General features: G+C 43.0%; 2 protein-coding genes across 4 annotated transcripts in view; both read left to right on the forward strand.

Moving 5' to 3' along the window:
- Nucleotides 1–1,042: 1,042 nt before the first annotated feature.
- On the forward strand, nt 1,043–12,151 carry LOC120066666 (proline-rich protein HaeIII subfamily 1-like). 3 transcript variants are annotated; one of them, XM_039018099.1, is made up of 7 exons: nt 1,043–1,212; nt 1,535–1,619; nt 6,515–6,713; nt 9,655–9,907; nt 11,358–11,525; nt 11,672–11,879; nt 12,103–12,151. In XM_039018099.1, exons 4-7 carry the CDS (start codon nt 9,679–9,681, stop codon nt 12,107–12,109), a joined length of 612 nt encoding a protein of 203 aa, XP_038874027.1. In that variant the 5' UTR covers nt 1,043–1,212; nt 1,535–1,619; nt 6,515–6,713; nt 9,655–9,678; the 3' UTR covers nt 12,110–12,151. The 3 variants fall into 3 exon arrangements, with proteins under 3 accessions (XP_038874027.1, XP_038874029.1, XP_038874030.1); XM_039018101.1 differs by lacking the exon at nt 1,535–1,619; XM_039018102.1 differs by lacking the exons at nt 1,043–1,212; nt 1,535–1,619 and having other exon boundaries at nt 5,186–6,713.
- Nucleotides 12,152–21,248: 9,097 nt separating this feature from the next.
- Nucleotides 21,249–22,453, forward strand: part of LOC120066224 (zinc finger protein 423-like) — a 139,684-nt gene continuing 138,479 nt past the window's right edge. Inside the window, exon 1 of the mRNA XM_039017435.1 lies at nt 21,249–22,220. Within this exon, the coding sequence (XP_038873363.1) occupies nt 22,181–22,220 (40 nt within the window). The 5' untranslated portion in view covers nt 21,249–22,180. The remainder of the gene's footprint in view (nt 22,221–22,453) is intronic.

Here is a 22,453-nt window from a genome sequence, read left to right on the forward strand (position 1 = left end):
GGCGATTAGGCTGGCACGCAGTCTGCGTTCTAATTCATCCCAAAGGGGTTCGATGGGGTTGAAGTCAGGGCTCTGTGCAGGCCGGTCAAGTTCTTCCACACCGAACTGTTTCCACAAAGTTGGAAGCACAGAATCGTTTAGAATGTCAAGGGGCCTAGCCCGAACCATGAAAAACAGCCCCAGACCATTATTCCTCATCCACCAAACTTTACAGTTGGCACTATGCATTCGGGCAGGTAGCGGTCTCCTGGCATCCACCAAACCCAGATTCGTCCGTTGGAATGTCAGATTGTGAAGCGTGATTCATCACTCCAGATAACGAGTTTCCCCTGCTCCAGAGTAAAATGGCGGCGAGCTTTACACCATTCCAGCCGACACTTTGTATTGCGCATGGTGATCTTAGGCTTGTGTGCGGCTGCACACAATGATGAACAGTTCTTGTGCTGACCGTTGCTTCCAGAGGCAGTTTGGAATTCGGAGTGTTGCAACCGAGGACAGGCGATTTCTACGCGCTATGCACTTCAACACTCCACGGTCCCCTTCTGTGAGTCTACCACTTCGTGGCTGAGCCGTTATCGCTCCTAGACGTTTCCACTTCACAATAACAGCACTTACAGTTGACCGGGGAAGCTCAAGCAGGGCATAAATTTGACGAACGGACTTGTTGGAAAGGTGGCATCCTATGACGGTGCTATGTTGAAAATCACTGAGCACTTCAGTATGGCCATTCTACTGCCAATGTTAGACTATGGAGATTGCATGGCTGTGTTCTCGATTTATACACCTGTCAGCAACGGGTGTGGCTGAAATAGCAGAATCCACTAATTTGAAGGGGTGTCCACATACTTTTGTATATATTAATGGTGTGATTGGTATGATGATTTCCTCCTTTTTTTGATGGGACTGCAGTTCAATCGGGTGCATATAGTATAGAATAGATAGATATATCTAGGATCAGCTTGCCCTCCGCACGATTCCATTGGTGCATTTTTAGTTGCTAACCCCGCCCACTTGTCATGTCACATGATCTTGTGACCTGCGCTAGCCTAGCTTTACGGTTCAGTGTTTGCAAACAAACATTAGCCCGTTTGGTAAAATACATAGCACAATTTTGTTATTTTCCCACAGGTTCTTTAGCGATTAGTCCCACCTGGCTAAGGTGCAATGTCGTCGTGGGGACAAGGCGGCAGACGGCCTCAACCCAAACGAAGGGTAAGTGGCTAGCAAGCTACCATTAGTTGGCTAGTGAGCTGGCTAACTGTTATTAGCTAGTTAGCTAACATTAGCCTCATTCAGTTAAATTCTAGTTATCCTAACTAGCTAGATAATAAACTAGCTATGACTATAGTCATCTTTGTAGCTACCCTAACTAACGCTAGCTAGCTATTAACCGGATAGCTAGCTATTGTGTAAGCAAATTGTGAGTGTGTAACGTTAGCTAACTCAAATTTCAAGGAATGGCTAGGCGTAGAGCTGAAATTAGCTAGCTAGTTATGATGCTAATAGCTGGCTAACTGTAAATCTCCTTCTTTAGTAGTTAAACCTCTTCGACCATTTCGAAGACCAGCACCATACCCCGTGAGAGAAGACTGGATGAACGACCACAAGGACTCTGAGCGGTAGTTAACTTGTAATCTGTAACTTAATGTTATCAAAATTGTTAGTTATCAATATAGCTAACGTTAGCTAAACAGTCTGCCAACATCCCGTGGTTGACTGTTAATAAATGTTAATGGCAGGTTGGAGGGATGATGGTGAGGTGACGCACCGAAACATGTGAAAGGTTGCATTAATCAAATCTGGTATCAGGATAAAATGTGATTCAAAGTCACCAAATATACTTTAAGTATTTTTATTTAACATAAGCTCAGAATGGTAAATGCAATTTTCGTATATACGGGTTCACTGTATCACAAAGCAGGGAACTGACTGAAATAGTACAGACATCTTCTTTTATACTGTGTCAGGGGTAGTTCCAACTTTAGAGTTGGCCTGTCACAGTAGAGGCTTAGCGTGGTTTAAACTTGCTAGCCTATCGGTGGTGCCCAGACACAGCACTCAGGATTCAAATGTCCGGAATGGTGTTTGTGAAGATTGAGCTGATTTGTTGGTTTCTACACATTCCTCAGTTCCTGTCTTCTTGTTATTCAGCATTTTTCCATCTTGTCTCAACCTTGTGGTTTGCACAGTCGACACCCTAGATTAACAACAGCTTTTCTGCAGTCACGCTATGTTTTGTGATTAACATGTCCTTTTTCTATAAGGCATATATTTATGTTAAAAGAGAACAAAACCATCCTTCACAAACATGAATGCAAAGGTTTTGTATTATTACACCATAATCGGCTAATGACAGATACAGTACTTGGGGTGTTATGCTGTCCGCTCCATTTTAAGAATAAAGTAGGCACACCTGTGTGTAGGAAGGGGTGAAAAACTCCAGGCCTAGTAAGGTTTTTGTTTACAAGGGAGCTACTGTAACATTTTTACTTTAAATGCAACATGTAAAGTGTGCTGAAAAAAAGCTTATTTCTCTCAATTTTGCACACATTTGTTTACATCCCTATTAGTGAGCATTTTTTCTTTGCCAAGATAATCCATTCACCTGACAGTTGTGGCATATCAAGAAGCTGATTAAACAGCATGATCATTACACAGATCCACTTTGTGTTGGGGACAAAAGGCCACTCAAAAATGTGCACTTTTGTCACACAAAACAATGCCACAGATTTATCTTGTTTTGGGGGAGTGTGCAATTTGTATGCTGACTGCAGGAATGTCCGCCAGAGCTTTTGCCAGATAATTGAATGTTAATTTCTCTACCATAAGCTGCCTGCAACGTAATTTTAGAGAAATTGGCAGTACGTCCAACCGGGCTCACAACCGCAGACCATGTGTATCCACGCCAGCCCAGGACCTCCACATCCATCTTCACCTGCGGGATCGTCTGAGACCAGCCACCCGAAAAGCTGATGAAACTGGGTTTGCACAACCGAAGAAGTTCTGCACAAACTGTCAGAAGGAAGCTCATCTGCGTGCTTGTCATCTTCACCAGGGTATTGACCTGACTAAAGTTTGGTGTCGTAACCGACTTCAGTGAGCAAATGCTCTCCTTTGATGAATGCTGGAGAAGTGTGCTCTTCATGTTTGAATCCCGGTTTCAACTGTACCGGGCAGATGGCAGACAGCATTGTATGGTGTCGTGTATGGTGTCGTAGGGAGGGGCAGTTCCTCTTGCTGCTCCTTAGGCAAGCACCATGGTCTTGTAGTGGTTGCGAGTTTCGACTGGAAACCAGTGGAGTGTGCGGAGGAGCGATTGACACAACATAATTTAGGAAGGTTGAACACAAGGATTGCTGCAGTGTTCTGGATAAGTTTCAGGGGTTTGATGGCACTAGCGGGTGAGTTGCAGTAGTCCAGATGGGAGATGACAAAGGCCTGGATTAGGACCTGCGCCGCTTCCTGTGTGAGGTGGTGTCGTACGAGGGGCTGGCGCGAGTCACTGCTTTGATATTTGCAGAGAGCGACAGGGTGTTGTCCAGGGTCACGCCAAGGTTATTTGCACTCTGGGAGGGGGCCACTGGAGTTGCCAACTGTGATGGAGAGGTCTTGTTGCGGGCAGGCCTTCGCCGGGAGGAAGAGCAGCTCTGTTTTGTTGAGCTTAAGGTGGTGGGCTGACGTCCAAGCTAAGATATCTGCCAGGCACGCAGATGCGTTTCAAAACACGGTTGTCAGGGGGGGAGAAATGTTTTTAGTGTCATCCACATAGCAATGATAGAAGAGGCCGTGTGAGGATTTGACAGCCGAGTAGGGTTAGGGTCAAGAAGATGGTTCTGAGAGGGATAGCGAGGGACTGCTCTTTGTGAAGGGATACTGGTCTGTTTGATGTCATAGGGGTCGATGTTGGTTTCTTGAGGAGCAGAGGGGCTCTGGACATTTTGAAGTAAGAAGGGGTGCAGCCAGTGGTCAGGGATGAGAAATGGAAGACTGTCTCCAGAGATGATCGGGATGAGGGGTTGGGGTCGATCGGGCAGGTTGTCGGGTGGCTGGACCGCACTAGTCTCAGGATTTCATCTGGATAGAGAGGGAAGAAAGAGGTCAATGTGTGTTGTAGTTTTGTGGGAGTGGGACCAGTGGACTCTAGGCTGAGTGAATGAGGAGCAGATGTCGTCAACCTTTTGTTTTTCAAAGTGGTTGACCAAGTCATCCTCAGAGGTTCGGGGTGGAGGATTGAGGGAGGAAGGTGGGAGTTTCCTGGGGTTCGACGCAGAAGCTTGTGATAGAAAGTGGCTTTAGCAAAGTATACAGAAGAGAATGTAGAGAGGAGGGATTGAAAGCATGATAGGTCCTCTGGAAGTTTAGTTTTCCTTAATTTTTGCTCTGCTGTCCGCAGCCCTTTTCTGTAAGCTTGCAATGAGTCACTCACCCACTGGGCACACACTGGTTGATCAACGTTGGTTCCACGTCGTTATTAATAACATTTTTGGAGCTTAGGGCACCAGGTATTCCCAGGCGGTCTCCCATCCCAGTACTAACCAGGACCGACTCTGAACAGGTGTGTTCAGGGTGGTATGGCCACCAGCTTATTTTTTTTACTTAGTTTTCTCCCCGAATTAGGTCCCTTGGCTCATCTCTGCGGCGACTCAATGGGCTCGAAGGTTGTGTCATGCGTCCTCTGAAACATGACCTGCCTGGCCGCCTACTTATCACATTGCTCGCTTAACCCGGATGTCAGCCGTACCAATGTGTCGGAGGAAACACTGTTCGACTGATGACCGTTATAAGCTTGCAGGCGCCCGGCCCTGCCACAAGGAGTCTCTAGGGCACAATGAGCCAAGGAATGCCCCACCGGCCAAACCCTCCCCTTCCCCGGACGGCGCTGGGACAATTGTGTGCCCTCCTATGGGGCTCCCAGTCACGGCCAGTTGTGACACAGCCTGTGATCGAACCCCACTTCATTGCAGTGCTTTTGACCTCTGCGCCATCCAGGACCTTTGTCATTGAAATTACTTGATTCAATGTTGAATTGCTGTCTGTGCCCAGTGGGCAGCCACAAAGGGGAGGGGACAGTGAGTCATAGGATGCAGAGTAGAAGGGGGGGGGGGAGCAATGATTGAGATGGTACATGACCATCACTTCATGCATGAATGTGTTACTCTTTCAGTTATGAGGAGTTAGACCAACAGCATGACTACTCCGGTAACAATGTGGACTATGAATGATATCAACAAAATGGAAAGCTCACATTTCTCTTATGTGGTCTATCAACGAAACGTGTTTATTTGCCAAGAACGGGAAGATCCTTTAAGTCTCTGTGGCGCTTATACACTCAAACCAATCTGCATTTTCAAATAGAAGTTCTGGTAACCTTTATTGTAACGTTAGGTTTTAATTTTCTACAGTATGTAGCCTGCTTTAGCACTGCTTGGTAGCTACTTACACGTGTAAATAGTAGTAACAGGACAGAATTTGCTGTCATTCTTAAATGCAAACATATAATCATTTCCATGCTGAAAAGTTTGACACTCACAAATATAAGAATGTTAGTTGAATATAGCCTACCAAAAAATGCCCAGCCTTAACACTATCTACTGATATTTATTATTTTCTTCAGTGTGCTATGAAGTTGTATGTTCTCTCAATGTTAAATACTGTAAACCCGAATGTCCTATTCAATGACATCCTTACATTGTTAACTCACACTCATCTTGGTCCTTGTGGACAAAACTTTATGCATACTGTATTTTGAAATTGTCACCCCAGGCCAAAAAGCATTGCTGAGCAGGAAAGACCTACATACTGAGAAATTCAATATGTGCAATGTTAATCAACAATAGTCTGTGTTAATGAAGCAGAGGTTTAAGTTTTATTAGCCGTATGTATGGGGTACACATGGTGTACACTGTCCAATGAAATGCTTACGTACAGGTTCCTTCTGGACAATGCAACAACAATAAGAAAAGATAAGAATACGATCATAAAGTAAATGGCTCAGTAAAATAGATTAAACATTCATCACAGGTGTTGCTATGATATGTGCTTGTTGTGGGCTTCAAGAGACCTCATTGTCCCACCCTCCTCAACATATTCTATTTTACTCACAGTAGACAAGTGGTTTGCATGACAATTGTAACTGGTCAGTATATACTGTTTGTGCTCTTTCAACACTGTCGTAAGATGTTTAAGAACAGACAAACGATAAGCATATTTACAATCAATGCACAGCAGCAAGTAACGAACTCACAGCTTTATTGAATCAACCTATCACATCCATTTTTACAATATTAGGCCTATGGCTATATCAAGCTATCCTGCTCTTCACTGGTCACTTAACTACAACTTGATGAGAGTTACGATTCAGTTTAGGTGTGAAAAGTTGAGTTGTCTTCGTGTGGTTGTTGACGCCAGGCCTGGACATGCTGCTGCAGAGCTGCTCCTCTCACACGTCATGTCTGTGTATCCCTCTGTCTGTGTGCAGAAGTCAATAACCAGCTTTCTTCTCTTCTTTCAAAAGGATTACCCCAAATCGATAGGTCACTGTTTGCAGGACCGCGGCCTCTCAGTGGAAATGATTTACCTGCAGGCGGAGTCGGGCCTGACCCGGGCCCTACAAGATCTCCACTCCGACGGTTCCCCCTTATGTATTCTCGTCGAACAGACCAATGTAGCTCTGTCCTCGTGCACAGTAATCATATTTTCAGAATCCTTCAAAAGTAAGTCCCCACAGTCACCTGCCCCCTTTTAACAAAGCAATTACAATGCATCTCTAAAAGAACAATAATACCCCAAACCAAACATTCCTGATAATGATTGTAAATTGAGACAATTTGAGGGCAAAGAACATGACATGTTTCCATGGAGATTTAGTTCCATTCTGTGGTTGTCCTCAGAACTCAGTGGTTCACAGTTAAGACCGCCTCATCATCAAAGGCTCTCACATTATACTTCCATACATAGCTTTATTCACCAAAATATTAATTTAGGTTTGAAATAATTCACAAACACATGCAGTAACATTAGACGGCTATAAATTGCTTGATATAAATCCCCAGGAAATGTTAAACGAGCAAAGAGTGTGACAATGACCATTCTTAAAATGTATTTGGCTTATGTTATAAATAGCTTCTTAAAGGTGTACTATACAGCTTAGAAATATCTGAAATAGCTCTCGATTTACCTTTTTTAATAAAAATATTTAGTGCAGGGACGTGAAGTCATATTAAATTGTTGAATGAGAATCATCCGTGTAAAAGGAAGATCCTGTTTTGTATACACTGAATGTGGCCAGAACATCCACTTACCAGTTGACAAGTAACTTTACAGCTTCAAACAAGGTTCCAAAAAAATTATGTATTATGCCCCTTTCATTTAGTGGTGCCATTTTTATTTGAACGTATATCATATACAGTGCATTCGGAAAAGTATTCAGACCCAATGACTTTTTCCACATTTTGTTACATTTTACAGCCTTAAGCTAAAATGGACTTAATATATATTTTTCCCCTCGATCTACACACCATACCCCATAATGACAAAGCGAAAACAGGTTTTTAGAAATGCTGTTAGACTTAAAATTGAACTCAGGTATCGTGTTTCCGTTGATGTTTCTACAACTGTCTATATAAGGTCCCACAGTTGACAGTGCATGTCAGAGCAAAAACCAAGCCAAGAGGTCAACGGAATTGTCCGTAGCGCTCCGAGACAGAATTGTGTCGATGTACAGATCTGAGGATGGGTACAAAAACATTTCTGCAACATTCAAATCAAATTTTATTGGTCACGTGCCAAATACTACAGGTGTAGACCTTACTTATACGCCCTTAACCAACGATGCAGTTTTAAGAAAATATTTTAAAAAAAAAATGTAAGTAAGATAAGAAAAACAAATAATTGAAGGTCCCCAAGAACACAGTGGCTTCCATCATTCTTAAATGGAAGAAGTTTGGAATCACTAAGACTCTTCCTAGAGTTGGCTGCCCAGCAAGAATGATGGAGGCCACTGTGTTCTTGGGGATCTTCAATGCTGCAGAATTCTTTTGGTACGCTACCCCAGATCTGTGCCTCGACACAATCCTGTCTCGAAGCTCTACGGACAATTCCTCCGACCTCATTGCTTGGTTTTTGCTCAGACATGCACTGTCAACTGTGGGACCTTATAAAGACAGGTGTGTGCCTTTCCAAATCATGTCCAATCAATTGAATTTACCACAGGTGGACTCCAATCAAGTTGTGGAAACATCTCAAGGGTGATCAATGGAAACAGGATGCAGCTGAGCTCAAATTCGAGTCTCCTAGCAAAGGGCCTGAATACTCATGTAAAATAAAGTATTTCTGTTATTTTTTATACTTTAGCAAAAATATCTAAACCTGTTTTCGCTTTGTCGTTATGGGGTATTGTGTGTACATTGAAGGGGGGGGGGGGAATGTAACACAATGTGGAATAAGTCAAGGGGTCTGAATGCACTGTATAAACTAAAACTATTTTATGAGAACTGGGCTATATAATCATGAACAACAGCCTAAATGGAGGTATTTCTTAAATTCTATATTATGAACAAATACTATTTAAAAGTAGTTTAAGACCTTCAAAGAAGTTATACTAATTATTCGCTTAAAATATTTGGAATTCGTTTTGCTATCCACCACATCCATACCTGCTTTAAAAATATGGCATTGTTATAGGCCTAGCTAGAGCATCATATTTTATGTATATCCTAAACTCTCAAATAATCTTCAAAGATGCCCTTATTTCCGCTACCTAAAACAAAGATATCCTTTAAACAATATTTCAAATAATATCTGTACATTGAAATAACAAAATACTGTATAGTAGTTCAGTACCTCACAGGATTTCAGTGTTTTTTTGTTGTTGTGATATCTGCAGGTACAAATTATTTAACGTGGCAATTCTGACATTTTGCATTGCAATTTTCCATTTCTGTCGAGTTTGTCACAAATGCGCGGATGGGAAAGTTTGACGTGGGTTGATTTGAACCATATGTCATAAAGGTGCAGTGATTGGTTAAAATTGTTGGCCCTCTTTTTGTAGTGAGGTTCTGACACTTATGCGGTAGCCTAATATTTTGGTATTTTACTGTTTTATGAGATAATAGTGCGGTGAACGGTCAAATTTGCAAGCCCTCGCGTAATATGCGGGGAGTTGTTGATTTGAGGGAAAAAATCACAGTATCGCAAAATCCTGGACAGACTGATTTATACACAAATGAACTAACCTTTTTTCTACTTATATAACATACCAATAACAAATGTATATAATTTTACTCTACATTAACAACAAAACATTTACCCTAATTAAATATATTACCGGTATTCAAAGTAAATTTATGACTTTTTTTTGTCGATTTATTATAGAGTACAGAATCTGTTTTGAACACATGCTTTGCACAGACACACATCACATCATTCCCAATCTACTGTAAATCTTCCAATAAATTGCATTAAGCTTTCAGTGAAAGAAAATAACAGGCAATCACTATTGTCATGCATTGAATTTTCACCTGACACCAAAATTAAACTCCATATAAAGAGAAACTGGAAGAAGTGCAACATAACAGAGCAAAGCCTCCTGTATGATTAACTTAATATATTTATAATAATATTTTAACTTTGACCTTCAAACCCCTCTTCTTCTAGTCTCCCGCAACATGCCCAAGGAACATGCCATGGACTTTGTGTGGGCTTGGAAAGCGGATGCAGCAGAATGACCCTGCAGAAACGGGGGCGCAGGCGGCCGAGCTGGTGGATGACTACCTAGAGAAGGTGGAGAAGCATGCTGTGCCCTCTGACACCCGCCAGCTGCTCTTCCTGGCCGATGGAGTCCACCTGTACCCCGAGGAGCTGAGCACCATTGCAGAGTATCTCCACAACCGCCAGGACCATCTGCAAGGTGCAGCCACACAACCATAGTGTACATATGCACAGTACAGTCTTTTTATTTAGGACAGCAAATGATATGACCCAAAGTATGTGGAAACTTGCTCGTCAAACATCTCATTCCACATTCATTGGCATTAATATGGAGTTGGTGCCCCCTTTGCTGCTATAGCATCCTCCACTCTTCTGGGTAGGCTTTCCAATAGCTGTTGGAACATTGCTGCGGGAACTTGCTTCCATTCAGCCACGAGCATTAGTGAGGTCAGGCGATTAGGCCTGGCTCGCAGTTGGCGTTCCAATTCATCCCAAGGTGTTCGATGGGGTAGAGGTCAGTTTCTGTGCAGGCCAGTCAAGTTAACACACCAATCTCGAAAAACCATTGCTGTATGGACCTCGCTTTGTGCACGGGGGCATTGTCATGATGAAACAGGAAAGGGCCTTCCCAAACTGTTGCTACAAAGTTGGAAGCACAGAATCATCTAGAATGTCATTGTATGCTGTAGCATTAAGATTTCCCTTCAGTGGAACTAAGGAGCCTAGCCTAACCCCAAAACAGCCCCAGACCATTATTCCTCCTCCACCAAACTTTACAGTTGGCACTTTGCAATCGGACAGGTAGCGTTCTCCTGGAATCCTCCAAACTCAGATTTGTCTGTTGGAATGCCAGAGGGTGAAGCGTGATTCATCACTCCAGAGAACACGTTTCACCTGCGCCATAGTCCAATAGCGGCGAGCTTTACACCACTCCAGCCAACACTTGGCGTTGTGCATGGTGATCTTAAGCTTGTGTGTGGCTGCTCGGCCATGGAAACACATTTCATGACGCTCAAGGCGAACAGTTCCTGTGCTGACGTGCTTCCAGAGGTAGTTTGGAACTCGTAAGTGAGTGTTGCAACCGAGGACAGACTGTTTTTACGTGCCTCGTGCTTCAGCACTCAGAGATCCCGTTCTGTGAGCTTGTGTGGTCTACCACTTCTGAGTTGCTGCTCCTAGACGTTTCCACTTCACAATAACAGCACTTACAGTTGACCGGGGCAGCTCTAGCAGGACAGAAATTTGACGAACTGACTTGTTGGAAAGGTGGCATCCTATGACGGTGCCACTTTGAAGTCACTGAGCTCTTTAGCAAGGCCATTCTACTGCCAATGTTTGTCTATGGAGATTTCATGGCTGTGTGCTTGACTTTATATACCTGTCAGCAACGGGTGTGGCTGAAATAGCTGAATCCACTAATTTGAAGGGTGTCCACATTACTTTTTGTAAATATAGTGTATATCCGTATTTGCTAATACTTCATGTGATTATTGCTTGTCTCTAACTACACCATGCATTGTCATTATGTAGTGGAGATATTGTATTCTTAGACTATCCTAGAAAAGTGACAATGCTGAGTTATAGTAACTGTATTTTTAGGATATCATACTCTCCTATATTGGGTTTTTCTGTTTTGTTCTCTTTCCCAGCCACGTCCACTGAGACAGGTGATGGCCCCCTTCCTGAGAGGACGAAGATGTTGCCTCCTGGTTTAGGGAAACCCCCACCGCTGCTACCCACCCCCTCAGGCCCTCGTGGCAGAGAGACACCCCCTGGGATGAGAGAGCACTCTGCTACCCCCCTCATGACTTCTCCAGGTGAATAACTGTTCTAAAACTAGAAATGTTCTACCGGACAGATGGGCATTAGATGGCAAATGTCTAAAATCAGACTCATGAGTCACTTGTTATGGCTATGATTGTATATGTGCGTGTCGACAGTCTCTGATCTGTTTCCTCTCTAGGCCCATACCCCAAGACCAAGCCCCCTCCACTGCTGTCCATGCACCAGGGTCAAGGGCCCCCTCATGGTCCCCCACCCCCTCGCGCCCCCCTTTCTACACACGGCCTCCACGGTCCATTACATCGAGGACCACCACGGCCCCCGAGGAGCCCCACCCTCACTGAAGAGCCTTCATATGGGACCCCAGCCTGGGCTGTTCACCTGTCCAGGTTAGTCACATGCTTTACTGTTTCATGCCCGTCACGCGTCATCTTAGGTTAGCCTCACTTGTTCCATTAAAATTAAATGTAAGCGTCTTAGAGGAAACGCACCAGAGGGATTTAGAAGTGGGTGGCCGTCCTATCGCCACGGACCATAGAAAACTGGCCGTCATGTTCTTTTCATTTCTTGATGCTTCTACATGTTGAATTGTGACTGTTCTTCAACACCCAGGAGGTAATTGAGAGCATCCTGTCGGGCTGTATCACCGCCTGGTACGGCAACTGCTCCGCCCACAACTGTAAGGCTCTCCAGGGGGTAGTGAGGTCTGCACAACGCATCACCGGGGGCAAACTACCTGCCCTCCAGGACACCTACACCACCCGATGTCACAGGAAGGCCATAAAGATCATCAAGGACAACAACCACCCGAGCCACTGCCTGTTCACCCCGCTATCATCCAGAAGGCGAGGTCAGTACAGGTGCATCAAAGCAGGGACCGAGAGACTGAAAAACAGCTTCTATCTCAAGGCCATCAGACTGTTAAACAGCCACCACTAACATGTAGTGGCCGCTGCCAACATACTGACTCAACTCCAGCCACTTTAATAATGGGAATTGATGGAAATTATGTAAAAATGTATCACTAGCCACTTTAAACAATGCCACTTAATATAATGTTTACATACCCTACATTACTCATCTCATATGTATATGTATATACTGTACTCTATCATCTACTGCATCTTGCCATCTCTATGTAATACATGTATCACTAGCCACTTTAAACTATGCCACTTTATGTTTACATACCCTACATTACTCATCTCATATGTATATACTGTACTCTATACCATCTACTGCATCTTGCCTATGCCCTTCTGTACCATCACTCATTAATATATCCTTATGTACATATTCTTTATCCCTTTACACTTGTGTGTATAAGGTAGTAGTTGTGGAATTGTTAGGTTAGATTACTCGTTGGTTATTACTGCATTGTCGGAACTAGAAGCACAAGCATTTCGCTACACTCGCATTAACATCTGCTAACCATGTGTATGTGACGTGGCGTGTCTTCCCTCTTTGTGTCAGCAACACACAATACAAAACGACAACGTTGATGTAACATGTCAATATCCACAAATGTTATCCAACCATGTTCCTCTCTCCTGTCTGATCAGGTGGTCTCCCTATAACACACCCAGGCGCTGAGAGAACATCATCTCTAGAACACCATGGACAGACGGCAGAAAGCATCAGGACTCATTGTCATACTGGCCTGAGGAGTGGGATCTCCTTCAGCTCAGTGCCCTCTGCTGCCCCCTCAGGAACCCACACTAGCACTCCTCATCCAGAGCCATGTGTAGATAGAGGATCCATAGTTCAGCAAGCTGAAATGGAATATTGTGAGTTGCCTTGGACTATTTGGGAGTTCACAGCTCAATTTTTATGAGTGTGAGTTGACCCACTACTATGTTCAGGAGCCAGTCAGAACAAATGATCCGATTTTAAGTTTCATTCTTTGTTTTATATTTGTCTGTTTTTGTCTTTCTTTTAACTGGAAATTGTCTGTAAAATGCCGGTAATACATAACACAATAAAGGCTAAACAAGCCAAAATATCTATACTAATTTCCTCATAAAAGCAAGCATCTTCATGCATCAATCTTCTCTCTTATCTTTGGCTGCTGTCTCCCTCAGTCAGAATGGCCTGTCTTTGCATCCCAGATCTGCCCTATGCTTAGGAGGATATGATGCCAGTATGCTAGCGATTCAAGATAATCATGATATCCCGTGAATGTGTTAAATATGAAGGTGCTCTGAACATTGTAACATCCTGAGGCATCAACTTACATTATCAAAATGTATTTTGTGAGAACTAGGTAAGTATTTGCTAATACTGGAATAAGCTGTTCTGAACAACAGCTTTTAATTCTGCTTAGGCTCTGTATTCAAAATCAAAGTTTATTGACCGCATTCACAGATTTGCAGATGTTATCACAGGTAAAGGCGAAATGCTTGTAACAGGAATTTTATTAGAAGAACAAATTCCATTTGAACTTTTTCAGTAGAAAGTCTGAGAAATGAATGCACTTTTCAAGAACGTTCATGTTTTTCCTTTTCTTGTATAAGTTCCCATGATCAAATAATATTTTTACCACAAATTATACCAAGTGTTTAGGACAGTATAGACAGTGTTGCTAAGCATTAGCTGGTATCTGTTCTCTAATAGAAACCCTCAATATGACATGCCCATCCAAATGAAGAAGTTCTTGTGGAGATGTTTCAAAACCTCCAACCTAAACGCAGCACAAAAAGATACGTCCTCTCACTGTCAACTGCATTTATTTTCAGCATACTTAACGTGTAAATATTTGTATGAACATAAGATTCAACAACAGACATAAACTGAACAAGTTCCACAGACATGTGACTAACAGAAATGTAGTAATGTGTCCCTGAACAACAGGGGGGGTCAAAATCAAAAGTAACAGTCAGTATCTGGTGTGGCCACCGGCTGCATTAAGTACTTTAGTGCATCTCTTCCTCGTGGACTGCACCAGATTTGCCAGTTCTTGCTGTGAGATGTTACCCCACTCTTCCACCAAGGCACCAGCAAGTTCCCCGACATTTCTGGGCAGAATGGCCCTAGCCCTCCCCCTCTGATCCGACAGGTCCCAGACGTGCTCAATGGGATTGAGATCCGGGCTCTTTGCTGGCCATGGCAGAACACTGACATTCCTGTCTTGCAGGAAATCACGCACAGAATGAGCAATATGGCTGGTGGCATTGTCATGCTGGAGGGTCATGTCAGGATGAGCCTGCAGGAAGGGTACCACATGAGGGAGGAGGATGTCTTCCCTGTATTGCACAGCTTTGAGATTGCCTGCAATGACCACAAGCTCAGTCCGACGATGCTGTGACACACCGCCCCAGACCATGACGGACCCTCCACCTCCAAATCGATCCCCCAGAGTACAGACCTCGGTGTAACGCTCATTCCTTCGACGATAAACTCGAATCCGACCATCACCCCTGGTATGACAAAACCGCGATTCGTCAGTGAAGAGCACTTTTTGCCAGTCCTGTCTGGTCCAGCGACAGAGGGTTTGTGCCCGTAGGCGACATTGTTGCCGGTGATGTCTGGTGAGGACCTGCCTTACAACAGGCCTACAAACCTTCAGTCCAGCCTCTATCAGCCTATTGCGGACAGTCTGAGCACTGATGGAGGGATTGTGCGTTCCTGGTATAACTCGGGCAGTTGTTGCCTGCCTGGACCTGTCCCGCAGGTGTAATGTTCGGATGTACCGATCCTGTGCAGGTATTGTTATATGTGGTCTGCCACTGCGAGGACGATCAGCTGTCCGTCCTGTCTCCCTGTAGTGCTGTCTTAGGCATCTCACAGTACGGACATTGCAATTTATTGCCCTGGCCCCATCTGCAGTCCTCATGCCTCCTTGCAGCAGGCCTAAGGCACGTTCACGCAGATGAGCAGGGACCCTGGGCTTCTTTCTTTTGGTGTTTTTCAGAGTCAGTAGAAAGGCCTCTTTAGTGTCCTAAGTTTTCATAACTCTGACCTTAATTGCCTACTGTCTGTAAGCTGTTAGTGTCTTAACAACCGTTCCACAGATGCATGTTCATTAATTGTTTATGGTTAATTGAACAAGCATGGGAAACAGTGTTTAAACCCTTTAACCCAATGAAGATCTGTGAAGTTATTTAGATTTTTACTAATTATATTTGAAAGACAGGGTCCTGAAAAGGGACGTTTCTTCTTTTGCTGAGTTTGTCAAACATGGATGAGGTCAAATGTATCTATTCCAACCTTAGGCAGTGGTACGTTGTAAAATCAAACCATTTTTTATCACTAGATGGTGCTATAGAGCCATTCATCTTTTATTTTTGAAACCGCTGCATCGCCAATATCAAATGTTAGGTCTTCTCTGAAATGAAAAGGCTAAAATCTATTATATCAGAAGTCCCAGTTGAAATGTTTTCATTGCTGTTTTGCCACAGGCCTGTAATATTTTTCATTATTTGCTTTCTTAGTAATTTCTTGTTCTGTATTAGTTTAAGTAGAAGAAGCACTGAACTCATAATTGAGATTACAGGGAAACAATCTTGTTACTGAAAATGCTCTGCAACAGATAAAGGTGCCAGACTTTTTGAGAATGAAAGCAACTTCTCTTCAATTCTATTTTCATACATTTCATGTTGTGCACCATGGCAACTGTATTATGTTTTGATTCTGTGGCATAAAAAAGTTTATTAAGATGTACCCAGTCTGAACACCATTGAGGCTTACATGAGGACATAGGCAATAAATATTGTTTCCCAATATAACAGTAATGATGGCTCTATTCAAAGTTTGAATCCAATAACTTTACTTTCAGAAAATGTCTATCAGTGCTGAGAAACAAAGTAATTGTTGGCTGAGATACAGACTGTATATGTATTTCCAGTACACTGTCGGTTGTACATTGCTGAAGAACAAGTTGGGGGGGAAAATCTACTACTGTTTGTTCTTATTTGTCTGTATGTATTGCAGGATGCACACAGTCATGGGTGGATTAGAGTTAGTGTGTGTTGGTGGTAGGGTGTGATTGTGGTGTTGAGTTTAGGAGTTAGTCGTGTGATAGTGGCACACAGAGTCTGTGTGACTGTATGAGTGGGTGGACGTGTGTGGCCAGGCATGTTCACCAGTTGTTTGTCTCCCATTCCTGATCACAGGCCCTCAGCTGCAGCTGTGAAGTAATAGCGAAATGTTTATGCTTCATTTCACCAGCTGAGAAATGTTGATTGGAGCTTTGTGGGAGAAGGGAAAAACAAGCTATGAAGCAGAAGAATGGCTAGACTGAAAGATGGATAATCAGATTGACGAATCAACCGCTTAAATACAAAAAAAATTGCGCACATACCTCCAACTTTTAACCCATGTTTTTGCACATGTAAGCCTACGTACAGGAAGTAATCATGTTGAGAACTGATTTTTTTTGTTGCACAGGATGGCCCTCCCCTGAAGCCTACATATACTTTCCACTCCTGAGTTCACAATTGGATATCAATCAAAATGTATCACTATGACTATTCCTGGCACCATTGTGTCAGAATTCACAGGATCTGATCTGCAGTTGGCTCTTAATAGGACTTGTTTCTTCGTTACCTTTACCCCACACTGGGCCTGTGTGTGCTGCTGTGAATGAGATCTTCATTAGGATCCTCCAGTTCCGCCCCCCCGCCATTGCCACGGATGAGTGCCAGGTAGGCACTCTAACAGCCAAACATGTTGATAATTAGACCCCCGTTATTGGAAGGTGTTATCACAACCATTAACATTACAATGTGTGGGTATCTATAAGGGGTGGGGTTGATTGATTTGGGGTAGGTAGCTTTGTTTGTCTAGATTGATGCCCCTTTCTCATTTAAATGTGATGGAGGGTCAATCAGAAAGCCTCTATATTATGATTGAGCACGTGTCTCTGGTACATTTTGATCATGTGTATTGTAGGACATTTATTATTGAGGGGAAATGTGCACTGTAGTCTGCATGTATTTGTGTCTTGTGGTATGAAGTGTATGCATGGAATAAGAGTGAAGTCACCCACTCTTTGACTCTCTCTCTCACACAAACACACAGTACAGAGAGATGAGAGGCTGTGTATTTTGTTTCCATCCATTCTTCAAGACACATTTCCTTTTTTCTCCTCTGCCTATTTGGCAAAAACATGCTTCTCTTTCTCTTTTCTCTTTTTTTCCTTCAGTTTTCCTCCCCAAAGTTGGTTGGCTTGACTGTGCCGCCATTCCTCAGTTCCTCAACATCAGTGACAGATCCGGCAAAGCCCCTGTGCACAAAAGGCTTTAATTGGGTTAAGTTTGTCCGCCACAGATAACATTTCTCTTTCTGTTGAGAATAAAACAAATTGCTGGCACTAATGGCACTGTTTAATGTAGCTCTTATTATTATGGATGAAGGAAATTAGGAGGAGACTCCCTACAGAGAGCTGATGTCGTGGGAGTGAGTGCATTGTTGCAGCTCACCAGAAAAGCTTTTTCGCTGGAGTGCCGTCATCCTTGCCTTCCTCTTCCCCCTTTCACTGCCAAAAACACACATAACACACTTTTTAAACACAGTATGGGCAGAAATCGCATTGAATGTGCATTCACACAAAAGTCATGAATTGAGTGGCATATTCTAGGTGGGGAGAAAATATGAAAAAGTTATAACTTAACAAACGGAAAACATAATAGATGTACAGTGGGGTCTGAAATTATTGAAACCCTTGATAAACATGATCAATAATATATACTGAGCTATATTCTACGCAAAAACAAATGGGGAAATATAATTTTATACTAATACAATTGATAAGTGGAAGAATTTTTTTTTTCTAAAAAAAGTATGGGTCAAAATCATTGACACCCCTATAGATTCTTATAAATATAGTCGTCTGTTATTGGTAATGGTGCTAACCTCTCACCATTACCAATAACAGGGGAGGTTAGCATGTTTTGGAGCTATGATCTTTGACCCTGTGTAATTTTCTCTATCATCATTATTCACGATTCATTTAGGATGATCCGTAATCATGGTAGCATCCACATGAATGTAGAACTGTTTAGAAACCTACGCTATTCTTATTTATAATAAAAGTTACTCCCAAATGACCCAATACATTATTATCCATTTCTATTGGGCCAAAATAACCTGAAACACAACCAAAACAAACTGAAAATGCATCCAACAAGTTTGTATAGTCACAAGCGTAGTCATTGCATGCTGGGAATATGGGACTGAATACTAAACTTTTGACTACTTTATTTCTAAGAATCTTTAGGGGTGTCAATCATTTTGATCCCTACCTTTTTGAGAAATAGTATTACTTGTTCAACAAAATCAATTTCTCTGAGCAATTGTATTAGTAGAAAATAATATATCTTTCCCATTTTTTGAGCATACAATATTGCTCTGTATTTGATTCATTTATTTTATACTGTCATTATTGCTCATCTTTATCAAGGGTGTCAATTTCAGACCCCTCTGTACATGGATACATGAATATCCCAACAACCAGCACCCTCCTCCTCCTCCAATCTCCCCTCATCATCATTATTGTTCTCTGGTCCATGGAGGCCTGTTCATGTGTAGAGCATCTGAAATCACTGTGCTGCCAAACCCCAAACTGTGGTGGGGAACCTGAGCAACAGCAGAACAAAGAATTCCTCCATGCACATTTGGCTGGAGTTTAACACAGTCAGAGGAAATGGATTAATCTTAAGTGACAAAAGAATATACAGTTAAATATTGGTCAAATGTGTATTTTCCCATGCATATTTATTAAAAAAGATACTAGAGGCAAAATGATTCCTCTGCTCTCACCTTTTTGCTCACTATCCACACACAGACACCACGCTTACGAGACAAAAAGAGTGTGGCTTTGCAGTATTTAAATCAGTTATGTCTAATTATTTCCTTTAAAAATAGCTTATCTAGGGCAAAACCAATGAGATGTAACATTGTCTGTGGAAGTGTGTGGGGGGGGGGGGCCTAGCAGAGCTGGCAAGAGTTCAGCTGAACAGAACAGAGAGAATCCGCTGTAGGCAACATAAATATAACATGAACTCTCCAGGCTTGTGACAGTACAGTGAGGGAGTGTTTAACAGGGCTTTCTGAGGCTAGTCCTACTACACCATATACATGTATTTAAGGTGGAGAGGCAATGAGAGAGGGACAGACAGGAAACTGACTGTTGTTTCCATCAACTGTGTTGTCTATGGTTTGTGTGACAGGTGTATTGGTGTGCTCCTTCACATCCTTGTCAGTTTTCATGTGTCATCATTAACTGTGTTACCAATAATCAAACAGCATTTCAAATCAAGCAACAACACAGTGATGTCTACATTGTAATGTGAGTCAGTAAAATGCACATTGCAGTCACATTTCACATGCTGATCTAAATCAATTTAGGCCTACATGAACTATGTAGACATCCCCAAATCAAATATGCTAAACTGGTTTTCTAACACAAAATCCAGTTAAACAGAACAGCATTATTATTCAACTATATTACATGTCCCTTCTCCTAATACTTCCACAGCCCTTTTAGATTTGCCTAATGGTTCTACTGGCCCAGTGTGGGGAATCAAAATGGCAAGCAGGATATTCATATGTCCCTGCGCTGTTACTGCTAGACCAGAGATTGTCTTAATTAATATCAGCCACATGTCTTTTAGCCTTATTCAAAGCTGGTTGATGCTCTATAAAACCAAATCCGAACGATGACAGAGGGTGTAATCGCGTGCTATGTGATTCAACAATACTACTTTTAGAAACCATTCATCTCTCGGCTGTCCTTGACCCTTAAGGAGCTTGTAATGTGGGCTATTTTCCTCCTTTGTATTTATCGAAGAATAAGGGACCACTGCGGAGAGATTTTACCCTTGTGTGCCAGCGGCCTCTCTCTGGGACGCCACAAGCGCTTTAAAAGCGGTCTCCAGGCGCGCGCTCATTTCAGGGGGAGTTCAGACGAGACAAGAGGGGCCCCCACCTCAACGGGGGTCAATTTTAAAGGCCGCTCCGTCTCACGACGGGGGCGAGGCTCAATCTGCAGGACACCCCGCAGGTCAAGACAGGGAGGGAGCCCACCAAGTTATCCATGACAACGTTCGGGCAGCTCTAGCTCGGTCAAAGAGCACACTGTGCAGGAGAGAAAATAACAAAGCACCATGTGATTTTAAATATTTTTCTGGCTCATATTGGCAACATGTCCCTTTTCTGTAGGAGACAAACACACGAATTGTAGTCCTAGTCTGAACAGTTAGGGCTCAGCAGTTTGCCCCAACACAACTCCTGACATGAGTTCCGTTGGTATTGAAAACATATGGCCCTCTAATAGGTCCTGTCGGAGGGTTAAGCTTACCACGAGTGAGGGCCCAGACCCCTTTGATAAAACAACATAAATACACTGCTAGGCCGATTATTTCAAATACATAAAACATGTGAATAATTACATGACATGGATTTATATTTGCATTAGGTGCATTTAGAAAGCCACTACTAACAATATAGCCCCATATAAAAAATACAATCCAGTCAGATTAATTTATGATAAAATATAAACAATTAGGCCTATGTATGTAAAAATATCAGGTTGCATTTCACGACCACCGACTTTTAGAAAAAGAATTTCAACATAATTGGCAATCGTCACCCCTAGTGAGAAAGTAGCGCACGACTAACCAATTTAAGATGGAAAGGACTAAAACTGAATCCGGTCCGTATTTTTCATGCGCTGTGCAGAATTCTTTGATGCTCCGTGTTTTGGCCCCGATCCGTGCTCCAAGTTGAGCTGTAGTTTCCATGGCTGACCATGGTTTGGTGCTGTTGGCTCTCTCTGTCTGTTCAACCCAGGCTGTGCATAGCTCCCTGCGGGATCAGAGCGCTCCCCCGCCGGGACCCTACTCTCACATCCTCCTGCTGGGACACGGCTACATTTCCAGCCAAGCCTGGCTTTATTATGTGTGTCTGCGCTGCAGCCCCGCCAGCAGTCGGATCGGAAGGCGGAGGGAAGACCAGAGTCAGGACAAAGAAAAAGGTAGAGAGAGGCTAAATACTACAAACATTTGACTGATTTCAGGATTTAAAAACGCAAAACCCCGAGGGGTGAAAATGCTGGGTAAGGTTGCATTACCCATGCCACCTTCTGAAAAATAACGGACGAAGGGAGGTTCGGTGTTCGCAAGATTAGGGTGAAAAAGAGACTTATTCCGAGAACTGCACAACAAACCCTCAAGACGAAGAGGAAAAGAAGACAACGTAACGCTTGATTTTACGGAATTCTATAATTGTATAGTCAATGTCATCGTATTTTGATGTATTGGCACCTTTCTAACGGCCCGATCAGGTGTTACCGCATGGCTGTCATTTTGGCGTTGGCTGCCTCTTGAAACTTGGACTCTACCGATTAAGTCGCGCTATAGCTAAGGTGTTTATGAACGTAAAGGAGCAAAAGATACTGTCGTCACGGACTCCGAAAGAAAGACGCGTTATTCCGTTAATTCTACAGGTTGAGTCCAGCCGAAGAAGTTAAATTGCTGGAGTATCCGGGCGCAGCGCCTCTCCACAGCTCCAAATTGTATAGGCTACTCACCTCCCCTTTAACTGGACTATAGGATACTATCAGAGACTTAAGTTGCCGCATTGCAACAGGCAAAGAAGTGAAAAACACGCCAGCTGAAGTATCCATCTATATGACTGTTTTCGCAAAACATTAGAGATCGATTCGAGAAGAAAATACTTTCACAATCCAGAGATGTCTAGACGAAAACAGGCCAAACCGCGCTCCGTAAAAGGTAAGTTGTTTTAATGGGGACAAACTCTCGCATGACCAATAAGATTTCGTGACTACCTTTTGGCCTAGGCTACTATGAAATTCAACGATTAAATATCATCAGTGTTTTATTTATATATAGTCAAACAAAAGCCTAAGCAATTTAAAGAGGAGGAAATAATAGATAGGCCTATTTTATCCGGTCCAACAGCCAACTTTCTGTAGTGTTGCAATAGTGACTCGGGTCTTCCCTGG

The sequence above is a fragment of the Salvelinus namaycush genome, chromosome 21, assembly GCF_016432855.1.
Source record: "Salvelinus namaycush isolate Seneca chromosome 21, SaNama_1.0, whole genome shotgun sequence".
Lineage (NCBI taxonomy): Eukaryota > Metazoa > Chordata > Actinopteri > Salmoniformes > Salmonidae > Salvelinus > Salvelinus namaycush.